Genomic DNA, 19,261 nt, shown 5'->3' with positions numbered 1-19,261 from the left:
AAATCTTATTATAAATAAGTTAGTATTGATCTTATATTTAACAAATATTCATTTTATCTCTATTGCTAATTAAAATAAATTTATTACAAATCAGTTAATTTGTCATATCTGATTTTATATATATAAATGTTATAATAAATTAGTGAATAATAATATTTAAAACATTATATATATATATTATTTATTTCTCTATATTTAAATTGGTATGCTGTGGTAATTTTACTGGGTTAAGTTTAAATGAACTCATATAACTTCGACATGTTATCTTTTATATAATTTATATGACATCTTTATTTTGATTGTAATAGAATAATATATTAAAAATAGTAGTTCATATATTAGATTCTATCTTTATAGAACGATAAATATATACTAAAGATGTAACAGGAATAATATATTAAAAATAAGAGTTTATACATTAAATTTCATCTTTTTAGTTTAGTATATGTATATTGAAATTATAAACAAAACTTATCTATGACACGATAAATATGTTTTGTAAGTACTCAATATTACATGGACATCCATCTATGACAAAATTTGGTATCATATACACCATATTTCTTTTAAAAAAACCATTATTAATTATGATATAAAAATGCTCTTTAAATTACTATTAAAAACGGTTAATAAATGTATTAAAATAATTATACAATAAATAAATTTATTACAACTCCTAGTAACTCTTCAAATAATAATAACAACACTACAAAAGAAAAAAAATAGGAATAAAGATAAATAACAGGTAGACGAATTCTTTATTTCAAAAGAAAACAAAAAGATAAATAACACTAAGATATTTTACCCGAAAAAAAAGAAAGTATAATCATCTATAAAAAAAAACAAAAATGGATTTTTTTAGAAAATACAAATAATAGTTAAATAAAATTATTCAGATAAATTAATTCATTATCTAAATTAGTTGTTATATATATAAATAGGAAAAAAAAGTCAGTGGGCAAGACCCTTAAGTCTTTCAAAATTAAGTATTTAGTTTTTATTTTGAACGAAACATTATTTTTTGAATTTATTTTAAGTCAATCACTCTCTTACCCAATAAAAGGAAAGAGTACCTGTGCATATGTCCATAAATATTACAACTGGATAGTAATTTTAAAATTATATTATATAAGATCATAATTCAAACTAGTATTTTTTTATTATGCAGTTATCATAGTAATATTTAAAAAAAAAATATTTATTAAAAATGAATTACTTTAGTAAAATGTTGTTAAATGATATATTTTTGTTATCTTGAATGTATGTGCTAAAAATCTCTAACCCCCATTATGAAACAACAAATAGAATTAATTAGAAGAAGTGGAGGAAAATAAAAAATAAAAAGAATGATATTATTTTGAACATTGAGAAAATCTTTCTCTTCTATCTTTCATCATGACATTTATGTGAAAACTAGATGGAAAAAATGAGATGATACTTAATCTAGTAAAATATAAATTTCTCCAAAAACACAATGAATAACATCAAGAGATTAATTTAGAAATGAAATGATACCTTCCAAAAATAAAAGTAAAACTAAAAGATAAAAATGATGAAAAGTATAATACAAAAATAGTATATTTTGTTGGTATTCTTACACACTTACCATTCCCTCCAATGTCACATGTCGTATCAGTCACAGTCACCAATCATTTCAACCACTGCACTCGCACACCTTCTATCTATACGCTACGAATACCAATACATGACGCTGCCACCATCTAATTAAAAAAGTAATAATAATAAATAATAATTTTTTATTTATTTAAAAATAAGAATATTAATATTAAAATGAAGACGCATGCAAAAAGGTCATGATGGTGTCCTGTGTGACCCACTCCACTTCTACGCAAACTTCCTCCTCCCATGCTTTTGTGTATTTTAAGACTCACAATTCCCATTTTACCCTTTCGAAAAACCCCTCTGTTTCCTCTTTTTTACCCATTTGCCATTATCACCACTCATTACACACCATATTTCTCTTTCACACTATTGTCCCCACAAAATTAAAATTAAATTCAAAGTTACAAATAATTCTCACTTTTTCTTTCCCATCTAAATCACTTTCAATGAATTACTCTCTTTTTTTAATGGAAAATCATGGCTTTAACATTCACACATCACATACTTTCGTACCCTTCAGTGTGTCAATACCGTTCCGTATGTCAATATAGTCTCATATCGTTCAGGAATCGAGGTTAAGGATAGTTTATATACTTTTTCCTTTCTTTATTCTTCGAGATGTTTTTTAAGGACAAAACTGTGACGGAGCACTGACCTCCAAAGCGGACAATATCTCAGATGCGGTGATTGACCCTAGCTATGCTGTCTAACAGACTTGAGGTCGAAACATTGACGTCCACCGTGGGGCCGAATAGGCTCCTTCGCCCCTCAAGTACGGGGATCCACTCCCCCCTTAGACCTTGACTGGGGGCTTGTTCTCGTATGCCAATATAGTCCCATATCGCTCAGGAATCGAGGTCAATGACAGTTTATATACTCCCTTCACCTTTTGAGGCGCCTTTTAAGAACAAAACCGTGACGAAACACCAACCTCCAAAACTGACAATAACTCGCATGTGGTGATTAACCCTAATAATACTCTGTCCAACAGACTAGAAGTCGAAACATGTATAATTTTTAAAATATAAGATAAAAAATATGTATTCTTTAAAATATAAAATATAGAATACATATATCAGTGTCTGATACATATATCCAACAAACTTATCCTTCACATACACAATATTTAAGAGGAAAAAAAGCATTTTACGATTATGCCCGTGGGGCCTCTAATCAGTTTCAGTAACAGATCTATGGTTCTCTGTTCAACTGGTTTTCTTTATTTGTCCATATCTACTCCCAAACCAATCACATGAAGAGCAAATCAAAGGTAGAATCTTCTTTTCATCAGTTTAACGATGTTTTAAGTCTAATTATTTATTAATTTTTTCGCATTCTACGATTTTATTTACATGTACGAAATAAAAAAAAATGTAAAAAAATAGAAAATTGTTTAGAAAAATGGGTGGGGGTAATTATGAGGTTGTGCAGACAATGATATGCGAGCGGCGGGGCCTGCGTTCGAAAGCGGAGGTGTCAGAGGAGGCGCTGGAAAAAAAAGGAGAATTTGGTAAATTGATACGCAGTTCAGTGCAGTTTTGAAAATGATTAATTAATGAATTAATTAATATAGAAATAAGAAAAAGGAGGGTGCTCCATTACATTTTGAACCGAAAGTGAAAGAACCAATGAAAAGAATCACAGCGGAGCAAATCTGTGAAACACATGAATTGAGGAAGCAACAACAACATCTCCCAAAAAGCAAAAGCCTGCTATTTCACCTAGCACATCCTAGGGTTTCTGCTCTTTAATCTCCCAACAAAAACACACAAGAAAAATAAATAGTGTTCATCTCAGTTCACACCGCAATTTCACAGTGCTTCAGAATCACCTCAAGAAAGTAAGGGAAGTGAAGAAATCATGCTTTCTGTGTCCTTTTTGCCTCTCTCAATGGCGGTTGTTTGGTAGCTTTCTAGCTACGGTCCAGAGATCAGCTTGAATTCGGTTCGATTGGATTGTATATGCAGAAAGGTTGTGTGTTGGGCTTCCAAGGATGAAGATCGGTGAAGCGGCGTCGTTTTGGCTCGTTCTGAGGCTGCTTGAGACAGCGCAACAAGCTTCGGTGGATGCTCTGGTTTGAGAATCGAATCGGTTGAAAAATAAATTTCTGCTCGTTTTTTGTAGTTTTATGTGGAGGAGCTGTGTTGGTGGGAATCAGATCGTTGTTGTTCGTAGCATGAGGTTGGTGTCTGAGGGTCTGATCTTGAAGGATTTGATGTTTTGTGGGTGTGTTAGTGAGGGAAGTAAGGTAGATAGCTCTGTTTAGAGCAATCGAAATTGTTGTTGAGTTTGGTTGTGGGTGTGGGTGGTAGAGTTGTGTAGGTATGGCAATGTCCTGCAAGGATGGTAAACCAGGATTGGATAACGGGAAATATGTCCGTTACACGCCTGAGCAGGTTGAAGCCCTCGAGAGGCTTTATCATGACTGCCCAAAACCCAGTTCCATTCGCCGCCAGCAGCTCATTCGTGAGTGCCCTATTCTCTCCAACATTGAGCCTAAGCAAATCAAAGTTTGGTTTCAGAACAGAAGGTGCACTTGCCTACTTGGTTCTTTTGGTTCTCAGCTCGGTACTCTTATTATTCGGTGTTCTCTTCAATGCGTTGTGTTTGTTGTGGATTTCAGGTGTAGAGAGAAGCAGAGAAAAGAGGCCTCGCGGTTGCAAGCTGTAAATAGGAAGCTCACAGCCATGAACAAGCTTCTCATGGAGGAGAATGATAGGTTGCAGAAGCAGGTGTCTCAGTTGGTTTACGAAAATGGCTACTTTCGCCAACACACTCAGAATGTATCACTTCTCTCAACAGCGTCCTTTTTTTTAAAAAAAATTATTCATTTATCTTTGTAGTGTTTTTAGCAACTTAGTCTTGGGGTAAATTGTTCTGCTTATGCCCTTTAGTTATTCTTGCGTGCAATATAATTGAGTTGAAATGGTGTTCTCTCTGCAGACTGCGCTTCCAACCAAAGATACGAGCTGTGAATCGGCGGTGACTAGTGGTCAACGCAGTTTAACAACCCAGCATCCCCCTAGGGATGCAAGTCCTGCAGGGTTAGTGGGATAATGATTAATGGGCTTGGGTCCCTTTCTGTCATTGTTGTCTGTAAAAAGTTGGCTTGTGGACTTATGGAATGATTTGTCATTTTTCCCAGGCTTATGTCCATTGCAGAAGAGACTTTAGCAGAGTTTCTTTCGAAGGCTACTGGGACTGCTGTTGAGTGGGTCCAAATGCCTGGAATGAAGGTGATCTAATAATAACTCTTAATATTGGTTGATCAAGTAGTTGTTTTATTTTTTGAATCTTTTCATTGAAATGAGGCATTAGCATAGTGGTTAAATAATGGCGAAATTAACATATTTGAGAGACGTCACATTCTGACAATTTTTTTTTTCTGATAAGGGTTTATCTTCTGCTTTTGGAAAATGCTAGCTTGAACAACATTTCTAAAATATTGTTTTTCCATAATTCTTTGTTATATGTGCAGCCTGGTCCGGATTCCATTGGAATCGTTGCTATTTCTCATGGTTGCACTGGTGTGGCAGCAAGAGCCTGCGGCCTTGTCGGTTTAGAACCCACAAGGGTCAGTAATCCGAATTTATTGTCTTCTCGTTAATTTCTTGCTTGTATTCATAGAGGGATGATCAACTATATGTTTTCCAGGTTGCAGAAATCCTCAAAGATCGGCCTTCATGGTTTCGTGATTGCCGAGCTGTGGATGTTCTGAATGTGCTGCCCACAGCAAATGGTGGAACCATAGAGCTGCTTTATATGCAGGTAAAGTAACTATATGCGTATGAATGAATGATGACGGTGTGACAAACAGACTAAATCTTTTTTGCGTGTTTGATGATCAGCTATATGCACCAACCACGTTGGCACCTGCCCGTGACTTCTGGTTGTTGCGCTACACTTCTGTTTTAGAAGATGGGAGCCTAGTGGTAAGTGACTCTATTGAACTCTCGAAGTTCATGTTTGATTAAATATTCTAGCTAATAATTAATATCTCATCTGTGCAATGCCTAGTCCTACATTTATATTAAATAGTTCTCTGATTCCCCAGTGACATCTACATCATTCTTATAATGCTTCCCTGCTTCAGATATGTGAGAGGTCTCTTAAAAATACACAAAATGGTCCAACCATGCCTCCCGTGCAGCATTTTGTTCGAGCAGAGATGCTTCCTAGTGGGTACCTAATAAGACCATGTGAGGGAGGAGGTTCTATCATTCACATTGTTGATCACATGGATTTGGAGGTATATGAATTCCAATCAGTGTCATTAATAATCTTTATTTTGACGAAAGTAACTTTTGCATGATTGTGTGTTAGCCATGGAGTGTTCCTGAAGTACTGCGACCACTGTATGAATCATCAACAGTGTTGGCTCAGAAGACAACTATGGTGGTATGTTTTTTATTTCATTGCTGATGAGGATACAATCACACAACAGTTCAATAATTTGTTATTTTCCGTCTTATTTCAATATAATTTATAATTCTATAAATTGGAAAATATTTATTATTTTAAGAATAGCATGAATTAAGGGGTTTAGTTGTTTACTAAAGGTTATCGCTTATTTACAATTCTCGTTTTTTCTACAAGGCACTACGTCAACTAAGGCAGATTTCACATGAAGTTTCTCAGTCTAATGTCAGTGGGTGGGGAAGACGACCTGCAGCTCTTCGAGCACTAGGCCAGAGACTCAGCCGGTTAACATATTTAACTGTGGCTTTGATTTTTGTTGAATTTCATTGCTTCTAATTTTAGAATCTCACATCCATTTCCTGGCAGTGGCTTCAACGAGGCGATCAATGGGTTCACTGATGAGGGATGGTCAATGATCGGCAATGATGGTGTTGATGATGTTACAGTTCTAGTGAATTCATCACCTGACAAATTAATGGGTTTGAATCTTTCCTTTGCCAATGGATTTCCATCTATCAGCAATGCAGTCTTGTGTGCCAAAGCATCAATGCTATTACAGGTAAGGATGCTGTCAAATTTCATCAAATTTTCTTAAATTAGAAAATAACTTATCTAGTGAACCAATTTGTCTTTTATTGCAATAGAAATTTTAAAAAGAAGATATTGATAAGGCTCTTATTTTATTTTGAACATAGTTTTTTATTGAGTTGGCAGCATATTGTTAATTGTATGGGCAGTTAGCCCATGTTTAATTGAAGAAGAATCATGGAATACAAGTGACTATAACAATGACTACCAATTCTCTCAGTAATTAAACATTTCCCATCCAACGGGAATATGAGACCCATAAAGAGTTGTTTGATTGTGGCTGACCTTTCTAATGTGCAACTGCTCTACATGCCTTGTTTCTATTGTAATTAGTTAGTAATCAATGATTATTTATTCGTTTGGCCTGCAGTTATTCTTAACAAAAAATCGTGTAGAGACATTGCTACTTCTACATTTTAATTCTGACATTTTATAAATATTTGTCCAGAATGTGCCTCCAGCCATACTATTGAGGTTCCTACGGGAGCATAGATCAGAATGGGCAGACAACAGCATGGATGCTTATTCAGCCGCTGCCATTAAAGTTGGTCCTTGTGGCTTACCAGGATCTCGTGTTGGAAACTATGGGGGTCAAGTTATTCTTCCTCTAGCCCACACCATCGAGCATGAGGAGGTAATAAATTAGTAACGAACACTGAATGTATGTATTATGAATGTAGAAATTGTGCAAGTTCTAACTTCTCTAGCCTATCTGTTCTAGTTCCTTGAAGTTATTAAGTTGGAAGGAATTGCACATTCTCCTGAAGATGCAATAATGCCCAGAGAAGTGTTTCTTTTGCAAGTAAGTTTTTCCCTTGTATTGATTTCTCTATGCTTATCTGGGTCGGGGATTATGTCTTGCTTGATGTGGTGCTAACATGCAGAAATAATTATACGAACTTTTAAGCTGCCTGAGTATGTACTACTACTCGTATCACTTGAATTCACACTTCACTTCTCCAATTTTTCTGTTTGTACAATTTTGAATTATTTGTTATGAATACAATCATTGTATAATACTCCTGCCTAAATTAGCTTGCCATTGCTCTGCTACTAATTTTTTTAAGTTTGCAATGTTTGAGTTGCATGCATGTCCCAAATCAAAATTCAAAGTTGTGTGTTGACTTGTTGCTTTTAGTACTGACATTTTTATAAGTTGCACCCTCTATATAACTCAGTATATTGTTATTCACATTTCCTATATCTTAAAGCAAATGAAGATATGGGTGCTCTCTGCCCATTCCCCCAATTTCTGATGATGAAAGTGTATTGCTATTCCTTGGTCTTTTGAAATCTTTTAGTAGAACGAGTAATTTGCTTTAGCTCATTCTTATTTGAACTCTTGAGGCTACTGAATGATAGGTTTTCTATCTTGCCAACCACCGTCATTTTGGTTTCTATTGTATATGTGCTTGTGTTTACTTTCTTATAGTTCGTTTGTTTTGTTTTGATAGCTGTGCAGTGGAATGGATGAGAATGCTGTTGGAACCTGTGCAGAACTTATATTTGCTCCAATTGATGCATCCTTTGCTGATGATGCCCCTCTTCTACCTTCTGGATTTCGCATCATTCCTCTTGATTCTGCAAAGGTTAGCCTTAGTTATTTTCAAAGCAGTATATATTATTTTGGAATTTGGTATTTACCTTTACACAACGTTCTTTTGGTTACTGCATTTTAATTTTTTTGCAGGAAGCATCCAACCCAAATCGCACACTAGACCTGACATCTGCTCTTGACGTTGGCCCAACTGGAAACAGAGCATCGAATGATTATGCTGGAAATTCTGGTTCTATGAGATCTGTGATGACCATAGCATTTGAATTTGCCTTTGAAAGTCATATGCAAGATCATGTAGCATCAATGGCACGACAATATGTTAGGAGCATTATATCATCTGTCCAAAGGGTAGCATTAGCACTTTCTCCTTCTCATTTAAGTTCACAAGCTGGGCTTAGAACACCACTGGGTACCCCTGAAGCGCAAACACTAGCTCGCTGGATCTGCAATAGTTATAGGTGGGCATACTATTCTTTACTTATGTTATTTCCCTCCACATTCCTGCAATTGAGGCTGGTGTCTTTAGCCATAGTACTGGTTTACATATCTTGCATGATTTCCTTTTGACATGTGAAACCATTGTTCTTCAATATTGTCTTGGGGATGATACGTCACTTTGGTGTTATACCTACATTTAGTGATATTCCTTTTTCTAATAGCCACCTATTGTATTCAAACAGTTTCGCCTACAACTTTTCCACTTGGAAAAGAAATCTTCTACACAACTTGTCAGCAAAGATAGGCCGAGTTCTATTGAATGGATTTATGACACCAAATCTTAACATACTGTTGTAGTTACATTACAACTGTTGACTGCTATTCAATGCTTTCGTTAATTCTTGTATCTGATCAACAAAAATATTAATTCAAATGCTTCTTATTAGTTAACTATGTGTTCAGTTGTATATGCACATATGTTAAAATTTTTGGCTACGACTGATATTTCAGGGAGAGCATTGCATTTCAGACTCACCTGTTTAACTATTTATTATGTAGGTGCTACTTGGGTGTGGAGCTACTTAAATCCAATAACGAAGGGAACGAATCTTTGCTCAAGTCCTTGTGGCATCACTCAGATGCAATATTATGCTGTACTATAAAGGTATGTCCCCAATTTATTTCAATGTCAAAGTACATGCATCTATTCTCAGTGTCATGTATTTTCGTTGTCTACATGGTTCAACTCAGTTGGACTTGGACTCCGAGTGCCTGATATTTCTGACATGAGGGGGTCAAAGAATGTTCAATTATTGGAGTTGTAGTGCTTTGCTCGTATTGTGTTCATTTTTGCATGTAGCATTAGACTATTTTGTACCTGGTAGCTTCTAGGAATGACACCTTTAAGATTTTCAAATAAACTATCGGTAGTTGTTTCTTTTGAAGTTCTAGTGCTCCAAGGAACTATCAACACTTCTGGTTGTTTTTGAAGTTGTAGTGAATTATGCATATTTTTTTTCCTTTTCCTCTAGTATAAATTGGTTTTCTTCTTGGTACACTAAAAGGCGTTATACCTGTTCGATTTGCAAGTGTACTATATATACCCTAATTAATATACCGCTTCTACTAGTTTGAAAAGCACTTTCGTTAAACTTGTTGCAGGCATTACCTGTGTTCACTTTCGCCAACCAGGCAGGGCTTGACATGCTGGAGACCACCTTAGTTGCTTTACAAGATATAACATTGGAGAAGATATTCGATGATCATGGCCGAAAGATTCTGTGCTCAGAGTTTCCCCAAATTATTCAACAGGTCTGCGAATTAAACCTGCATTAGTTTCACTGAGACCAGGCTTGTTATTGATTAGCGTTTTGCCTTTAGACGCGTTACATGCCCTTAGTTGTATCTGTAACTATGCTGCAATCTCTTGTTAAGCCAATGAAGTCTTTTTTGACTGGGCTTTCCCTTACTTTCCTCCCTCATCTCCTGAATTGTGAGCAGAAAATAGAAGTAGCAGCATTTCCAAGCTTTATTGTGGTTTCTAATGAATTCCTTTCGTTCTATTTTGACAGGGTTTTGCTTGCCTTCAAGGTGGTATTTGTCTCTCAAGCATGGGGCGACCCATCTCATATGAAAGGGTAGTGGCTTGGAAGGTGCTGAATGAAGAGGAGAATGCTCATTGTATTTGCTTTATGTTTATGAACTGGTCTTTCGTTTGATATAAGAAGATATTATGATATTTAGGGAATAGAAATCAAGGTGTTACAGATGCAACACTCTTCTAAGACTTATTTTGTTTTCTGTTTTGCTGTATTTGCTGCCAAGACTTGGATTGCATGTAAAGACGACGACTAATGTGTTAGCTTATGCTTGCTTATTTACTTATTCAGCTCCGTTTTATGTTACTCATTCTTGTAACCTACGATTTGCATGTGAAAACTCTTAATATTCGGGTCATACACGCAATTTACAATTATTAAACAAACTTGATTATCTCCATTTGGTCTTAATTTCTTAAAGATATTAAGTCTTAGATCAAATGAACAATATGGATTTGATTGTTTCGACGCATACATTTATATATATATATATAAAAACATTGATAAATAGATGACTAATTTCCTTTTTAAAGTTAAAAACAATTAATTTAAAAATATTTGGATACATTTTCCATAAAGAGTTTTAAAAGTAGAAAAGAATAATAAACGTTTTCATTAATTAAAATTAGTTTTATATAAAATTTTGAAAAATTAATAAAAGATTAATCTAATAAATTAACTTACAAGTTCTGCAGGTCTTAAAAAATAGTGATGATATATTGAGAATCATAAACCAAATTAGACAAAACAATTTTGTACTGAACAATTTTAAATTATATTAGTCAAATTATAATTATAAATTAATGCATTTCTATTTGCAGTTGTGTAACATTTTTCAAAAAAAATTATCTTTCTAATTCACAATCAATATTATGATGAGGACATTACTAGTGGTTTCCTTGATGTTTTTGAACCACAACTACATTTCCATTAGTATCTGTCACAAGTCATATAATGTTTCAGGCGCATACAGCCAGACACTATATCAGACACTGACTGCAACTTTTTTTTTATATCTAACCGAAACCAATGGCTTTCCTTCCTCCTTTCCAACCCCTCGTGAAATAATAAAAAGCTAATGTTTGTGCAATAAGGCTTGTGTGACATACATAGCTAGATGTAATTGTTCAACACAAAAGCATAAAGTTTAGGCAAATATGTGTGGTTTTACCATGCCACCATGTGAATGCCCCACAAGCTGTATTGCTCCTCACCTGTGCTTCTGTTTGATTACAACATCCAATCGTTTTGCTCAAAGCAATAACTTTTTATTAATGCCAACCAACTTTCTCACTCTATGCTCATATGATAGAGATATTTGAAACATATTCTAATGCAAAGGGGGAGTTTTTCTTCTTGTGTGAAGATTAATTTTGGAAACTTTAGCTCTTCCAAACAAATAAGCAGATAGAAAATTGGATTGTTTATACAATGTTTTTAATGGTTCATATATATATATATATATTAATTAAAGGGATTTTAAGACTAACTCAACCTTGACGTGAGATTGACAATATACTCAACATGAGGATAGTGACAGTCATACGCTTGACTTAACAAGGTTAACAATTTCTCGTTAGGATAGACTTGAAATGACTCTGATAACATCTTAAGAAATGAATTTTAAGTTTAATTGAATCTTATACAACTGATTTTTAAGGTTACAGCTACTTATAAAAAATAAATATTCTAATATAATCGATGTGAGATGTTGAATAATGTTTTTCATATATTTGTATTGAAAATGAATAAAAATATTGTAGAACAGGAAAAAGAAAGGCATGGTGTTGCCCTAGTAATATCAGCTAAAGTTAAAGACAGAAATGGTGCACGTGAACCTTGCAGAAAATTTCATTACCATATATATTCTAGCAGTCACAACTACCATGGAAAGTCACAGGAAGTAAAATATATACGTGCAAAAATACATGGCACACACATGCATCACCTTAGATATATATTCAGATTTGGAAAAGCTTCAACAACCATTGCCTTCTCTCATTAAATGATCTAGATCTTTCTTGAAAAAATCTAGCAAGTTCACGGACGCTGAAACGGACATTTGAGTTTCTAAGATCCACACATGTTTACAATGTCAGATTCTCAGAAACAACAAGAACACTATAAATAGGACTGTTCCACCTAGCTCAGCTGAGGTACATGCATATGCATATGAATATCAATTCTTGAACCCTTGAAACAGATCCTTCAGCAAATAATAACTAGCAATATGGCACCCAATGGAGAGTGTTTGCCTTGTTCATTCTCTAGGAACAGCAACACCAACAACAACATGTGCAAACCTCCGAGGCATTCATCTGATCACATTCAAAGAACAGTCTCAGACATCTCGTTTTTTGAGCTAACCAAGGAAGGGACTGATTTGTCACTTCCAGCTATAACTGAGGTTATGGATGCAAAGTGTGAGTGCTGTGGAATGTGCGAGGAGTGTACTCCTGAGTACATAGAGCGTGTGCGTGAGAAGTTCTTGGGGAAGTGGGTGTGTGGTTTGTGTGCTGAGGCAGTGAAGGAAGAGTTGGAGAAAAATGGTGGGAAGAAAGAAGAGGCATTGAGTTCACACATGAGTGCATGTGTGAGGTTCAACAAATATGGGAGGGCTTTCCCAGTTCTGTTCCAAGCAGAAGCCATGAAGGAGATGCTAAAGAAGAACAAAATGGAAGGGAGAAGGGCCAAGTCCTTCAACCCAAGGGACAAAGGAGGACAAAGCAAAGGAGGGATTGCTAGAAGTTCAAGCTGCATTCCAGCTATCACAAGAGAGATGAATGGTCTCACAATGGCCAATTAGCCATTCTTCTTACTAATTATTTAGCTGTTTCCATCATTATTTTTCCTACTGACTAGTGACTGCTGAGTTTTAGGGGATGAACATGGCCCTGTGTTTTCATGGAAAGAATTGAAACCCAAGTTACCTTCTCATGTATGAGTCCAAGGTTTTTGGGTAGCTCTTGCAGCATTCTGGTTTTTGGAAGCTGGTCCATATGACTTGACTTCTTGTCTGCGTTTTTTTTCAATTGCAAGGGTTGTGCCTTGTTTTTTGGTCAGTGGTTTTTCTTGTTTGAATTATTCAATGTAATGTATTCTACTATTTTCAATATCATTCTCCAATAAAATTCACTTCATGCATTAATTTATACAATGAAATCTACTTCGATCTCCAACACACCTCCTCACGTCGTCACGCTGAGAGTGACAACTTGTGCGTGTGATAACATTATGGGTGGTCCGATAATGGGTGACACAATAGGCCCAACAAACACTTGTTAGGATAAACTTTAAATAACTCTGATACCATATTAAGAAATGGACTTTAAGCCTAATCCAATCTCATAAAACCGGTTCATAGAATTGAAGTTTGTACCACTTATATATAATGAAATGTACTCCTCTCTAGTACATGTGAGATTCCAACAATATCTTCATTGTTTTATTTTGCTAATAAAAAAAAAATCTCATTGTTTTATTGAAGTCATATATACTTTCATATTAAAATTGTTCAGATGATGTACCACTTATAAATTTTCGTAAAAAAAGTAATTACCTAAAATCGTAATTTGAATTTTTTTTTACAGTTTTGTGAAAAAAAAAACGTTTTTTTTTCTTTTCCTTGCAAATTGAACGTGATTTCGTGTTCCTGAGGTATGTCTAAAGGCAAAACACACGCATCACGTATAGCTTTGCCTCCCATTTCAAAAACCTGCCCTAGACAAATTCTGTGGCTTGGAAGTAACGGAGAAGTTTGTTAAAAAGAAAAAAAGCTAATAATGATTTTTATAGCTTGAAGAAAGATCGAAACATAAAGTGAATAAAGACATAAACAAATACAGTAAAATAAAGATTCGTATAATTTATATTATCATTTAATTATAAACCATTATGCATAATAATAAATAAATTTATTAACTTTTATAATAATTTTTTGTCGTAATTCATGCACCCCTTTAACCGATTGAGTTACATTCCCTCTTAAAAATAAATATTATTTTAAAATTATCCTAATCATAATAATTACATAACAGTGTAAATATGATTTTTTTATAAATGGTCTGAAAATAGTATATTAACTCATTTTAAATAAGATTTAAGTTTTGGATCCTTTTAATATGACAAACTAACAAAGGTTTAATTATTGATCGTGTAATTTTAACGCATTAGCAAAGGGGCCCTTTGCTTTGGTCTAAAATTCTTTGAGATTCAGGATGAAAGTATTTGGTACACATATTATCTGAATGCAACATTTTTAAAGCAGCAAATCTCACTTCCTACAGTTAATTCTCGGTTCATGGGATCAATACAGGCAGAGGTACACCTGAAACATTAGGACTCATTTGCTGCTTTATAATATGATGTGGTACAAGGATATAAAACAATAACATGATAAGGTGAGAGTAAAATAAATATCATTTGTCCTTTGTGTACCATGATTAAGGTTGAATAATAATATGTTGTTGATGGTTACTCTACTTAATGATAGTGATAATCATAAAATCACATTAATATTAGTATATATGAAAGAGAGTTTTACATTCTATGTTTAGGACTAATTATTTTAGATAAGAGATCGATGTGAATTTGGAAGACATCAGGTTAGGTCACATATAATATCCAACGTAAATTTATGTCGAATCATGCACAAATTTACATTAATGAGTATTAGATAAGAGAATTAGAAGACCAAAAATCAACTTTAATCCTAATGATGTTATCTCAACGGATTTGAAGTCGGAACATTAGCGTTGTTTGTGAGGACGAAAAAGTTCCCTTAATCCCTCAATTAAGAGAATTAGTTCCCTTTAAACCTCGAATAGAGGGATTGTTGCTGTTCTTTTTGTAGGGTGAAAAGACTTTTGTCCAGTTCTTTTTTTGTTAGAATCTTTGTTGGTATTGGTATTGACATGGTCATACCAATACTAGAGAAAATCTTGGAGTGTGAAGATGAGAGGAGGATATGATAGTGCTTTTTAGGAGATACATCCTAAAATTTTTGTGATGTTTGAAGTGTAGAGAGATGAAATTGGTGTTCTGTATAAGGATTGAGATATATTTGAAATATTCTTAATTATTTTTTATTCTGATAAAAATAAAAATAGTTATCTAAGGAGTTACCAACTCATAGGAAGAAAGATATTCTAAAACTACCTAGCTTCAATTCAGAGAGAAGTTATTAAATAATTATGTTTACTAATTCTCACAAAATATTCCATAACCTCGTAACTTCCTTTGTTAACTTGGCTGTTATAACATTAGATATATAATTTTATTCTACATGTGATCTTGTTAGGTATGGACTGAACCCAAAAACCATTGCTCATAACCTTGAGTTCCATTTCAACACATTGATGCACCAAACCGAACCATCATCCAACAGCTCGAATTGTGTTAAAATTGTGAAAATGAATAGCAGAAACCAAATGATATATTCTTTCAACTAAAGACCATGCCATGAAAACAATCTCATGCAGCCAAGTTTCTATGTTCAAAACTTCACAAAACACTTCTTTAACATTTTATTAGGAGTGATTAGGAGAGGACAAAAAAATCTAATTAGAGTAAATTGTTCTATTTTTTTACTGTTCTAATCTACTATAATCCCATTTTTTTATCGACAATAAATAAATAAATATGAAATATTTGAGAAGTGTTCCAATCTACTAAAAAAAAAATTAAACAAAGAAGACGTTGAACCTAACTTATAAGATTTAAGAAAACTATATCATCTTGTATCTCATTAAGAAAACCAATAACATCTGAAGATATTCTATCAAAATCCTCTTAAGCTAATGTAACTACATAAAATAACAACGGCTAACAAGACCATATTTTATTTAAATATGATTTTTAGTTTCATCATTCATTACAAGAAAATCAGGATTAAAAAATCTCTCCTAAAATCAAACTTACTTATAAAAATATATTAAATAAATAATAAATACACAAACATAAAAATGTTAAATTACAATAAAATATTGAAATTAATAAATAATTAAAAATATAAGCCTAATATTAAAAAAAATAATTAACTTTTATCACACAAAAAGAATAAAAAGATAAATTTTAAATTATATTATACTAATAATTTTTTAATATTATGTAGATTTATAAAAATATAAATTTAAAATTTAATCCAAATATTAAAAATTAAAAATTATTTTTTAAAATAATATAAATTTAGATATAAAATTTGATACAAATTTTTGAATTTAGATTAGATTTGGATTGGATATTTGAGAAGCCAATCCATGAGCATCCTTACATTTTACATATATCTTGGAAACATGTTTAACAACCTCATATGCTTTGATTTTTGTTCTTGACTTTTTTTCCAAAGCAACTCTATGATTAACAAAGTCAGGTACACAAGTCAAACTTTTATGACTCACTGTTAATCTCACTTCAGGAGATGAAATTTTTGTTCCATTTTAACGTCATTTTCAATCATTTCATTTGCATAATTAAGACCCAATGATTGATTGTAATAGCAATTAACTTTGGGTGGCTGTGCCCTTCTTTAACCCTAATTTTTTTTCCAAGGATATAATTTTTTATTCATTTTGAAAAATTCATCCTTCTATCTTAAGCAAAAAAACAGCAAAACTGATTGTTTTTTGGTATTTTGTGTGTGGAGAAATTAGCATTAGCAATATCATTGTGTATTTAAATAATTGGTAATAATTATTTTAGAAGGGGTTTTTGAAAGAAACAATGTTAGATTGCAACACAAAATACTAAAAAAAGGTGAATTGATGAAACGAATTCCAGCATGATTAATAAATAAACAAATATTGATGAGATAGATAAAGATAAAGTAGTGATATGGTAGAACCTTGTACCGTATTACAGATGAAGCGATGAATATTTTTTGTTAAAATAAAATAATTTTAGAAAGAAAATGTTGATTTGATATATAATTGTATAACGTAAAAAAATAGTTTATAATTTTTTTATCAGAAAAAAAAAATACTTCAGTATATTTCAATCTTTGTAAATGTTCATACCAAACTATATAACACCTAACCAATTGGAATTCTAACCGAATTTATAAATCAACAATACAAACCTTATAAAAATGACTAAAGAGATACAAACATGATCACATCAGAGTAAAAATACAACATCTCTCCATTAAGTCTAATAACCTTCTATCCAAAAAAAACAAACAGAAAAAACTTTCACAAAAACACAAGAAATCCCATATAAAAATCACCGTACAACCTTCTCCTTCTTCTGAAAGGAATAATTACCAACAAACTAAAATAAGCCAAGTCAACCGAGAACCATGATACTCAATAGAGACATGCGAAAAAGAACAAAAATCATAAACCTGCACTAAAACACAACAAAACTTCCAATCATGAACAAAATGTTAAAATGAAACTTTACACTTAAAGAAGAGGTGATTTACCGTCTCCTATTCCAAACTGCATAGGAGTCAACAGTCACATAACTAAATGATGTCAGAGCTAAAGAGATTGTTCTTAGTGACAATTGTATCAATCAACATTCTTCATGATGTAATTTGTGTCAAAGATAAAGTCCTTAACTTCTAGAAATCTGGCAGAAGTCCTCGTACTCGACAAACTCCTCCCCTTTATATAGTTATATGCTACCTTCACAAAAAAAAAAAAAACATCTCCCTTCAAATATTCTAAACCAATTTATAACTCTAACACAATATAATTTCAAATAAATATGAATTAATACAAGATTATCGACATATCAACAACCAATTTAAAATTTAAATTTACATAATGGGACATCTTAGTGTAAATTGGTGTCTTAAGGTTATCCAATTTTTGAAAGTAGGATTTTAGATAAAGATATTTATGGTTGAAAAAAGAAGATGGGAAACGTGAAGAGGTTGTGTAGGATAGAGGGTGTACCATGTGGGACTTTGTATACCTAAAAAGGTTCCACTCCATAGTACTCCTTTCGTCCTCTCTTCTCTTAAAGCATAACACCTTCCCTCCAATAATTATACCCTCCAAATATAATTAACATAAAGTAACACTAAACATGCATGCACCCATTCCTCTTTCTAATTCTTAACTCTCTCTACAATATCACCATTTTACCTCCACGTTTTCCTTCTTCCCTCTATTCCTCCCCCACTATATATACCCTTCCCCCTACCCTCTTCTCTCAAACCATTTCTTTTCTTCTCTCAAACCATTTCTTCTCTTCTCTCTCAAATTATTTCAAACAACACAAACAAATTTCTCATCTTAAACATTCAAATGAAACCTATAGAAATGGAGAGCAAGGCACCGATAGTAGCCAAGAAAGTGTGGGACATGGCACGTGTCATGTTCTTCATGATGAGAAAAGGCATATTCAAGGGCAAGCTCATCATGGACCTCAATGTCATGCTAAAGCGCCGCAGCAAGCTCGCCGGAAAAGCCATTGCAAACCTAATGTCCCACCACCACCACCACCACCACGGCGCCTCCCACGACTCGCACGCTCAGTTCTCCGCCCCGAGGGAGTACGAGTTCAGCTGCAGCAACACGCCCAACGCCTTCTCCTTCCCAGCAATCGGCAAGCGCCACCGCCACTTCTTCGCCTGCGTCCACGCGCCCCCCACGCAGGACGACGACGCCGTGACGGTTAACGCCGTGAAGGCGGTGCTGGAGATGCTGAACAACGACGTTAAGGTCGAGACGGCCGCGTCCCCTGCGCTGCCAGGGTTCGGGCCGAGCCCCATGGTGCGGCAACTGAGGGTGACGGACTCGCCGTTCCCTCTGCGAGATTCCGACCAAGACAACGACCACCAGGTGGATAAGGCGGCGGAAGAGTTCATCAAGAGGTTTTACAAGGAGTTGAAGAAACAGGATTAGTTAATTAACTACCTTGTGTTTATTTTCCTTCTGTTCATAATAAGTGCACTGTTGTTGTTGATTATCAATTTTTGGATATTTTCATCACACTTCATCCATGGCTTCTCCCTTAATATGGATGCATGCATGTGTGTTTAATTTCATTACTGCTTCTATACAATAAAAGAGAAAATTACAGAGTGTAA

General features: G+C 33.9%; 3 protein-coding genes across 3 annotated transcripts; all 3 read left to right on the top strand.

Moving 5' to 3' along the window:
* Window positions 1–3,048: 3,048 nt before the first annotated feature.
* LOC137835924 (homeobox-leucine zipper protein ATHB-15) lies at window positions 3,049–10,530 on the top strand. The gene is made up of 18 exons (XM_068644682.1): window positions 3,049–4,153; window positions 4,247–4,406; window positions 4,567–4,667; window positions 4,769–4,859; window positions 5,102–5,197; window positions 5,278–5,391; window positions 5,472–5,555; window positions 5,717–5,872; window positions 5,947–6,021; window positions 6,220–6,326; window positions 6,409–6,601; window positions 7,079–7,264; window positions 7,352–7,432; window positions 8,085–8,219; window positions 8,321–8,646; window positions 9,185–9,290; window positions 9,788–9,937; window positions 10,198–10,530. Exons 1-18 carry the CDS (start codon window positions 3,948–3,950, stop codon window positions 10,342–10,344), a joined length of 2,514 nt encoding a protein of 837 aa, XP_068500783.1. The 5' UTR covers window positions 3,049–3,947; the 3' UTR covers window positions 10,345–10,530.
* A 1,845-nt stretch (window positions 10,531–12,375) lies between these two features.
* Window positions 12,376–13,372, top strand: LOC137835922 (uncharacterized). The gene has a single exon (XM_068644680.1). The coding sequence runs from the start codon at window positions 12,455–12,457 to the stop codon at window positions 13,028–13,030; it is 576 nt and encodes a 191-aa protein (XP_068500781.1). The 5' UTR covers window positions 12,376–12,454; the 3' UTR covers window positions 13,031–13,372.
* A 5,002-nt stretch (window positions 13,373–18,374) lies between these two features.
* LOC137835923 (uncharacterized) lies at window positions 18,375–19,261 on the top strand. Its single transcript, XM_068644681.1, has one exon. The coding sequence runs from the start codon at window positions 18,477–18,479 to the stop codon at window positions 19,074–19,076; it is 600 nt and encodes a 199-aa protein (XP_068500782.1). The 5' UTR covers window positions 18,375–18,476; the 3' UTR covers window positions 19,077–19,261.

Source organism: Phaseolus vulgaris, chromosome 5 (genome assembly GCF_000499845.2).
Source record: "Phaseolus vulgaris cultivar G19833 chromosome 5, P. vulgaris v2.0, whole genome shotgun sequence".
Lineage (NCBI taxonomy): Eukaryota > Viridiplantae > Streptophyta > Magnoliopsida > Fabales > Fabaceae > Phaseolus > Phaseolus vulgaris.
This window is presented reverse-complemented; position numbering and strand designations above follow the sequence as displayed.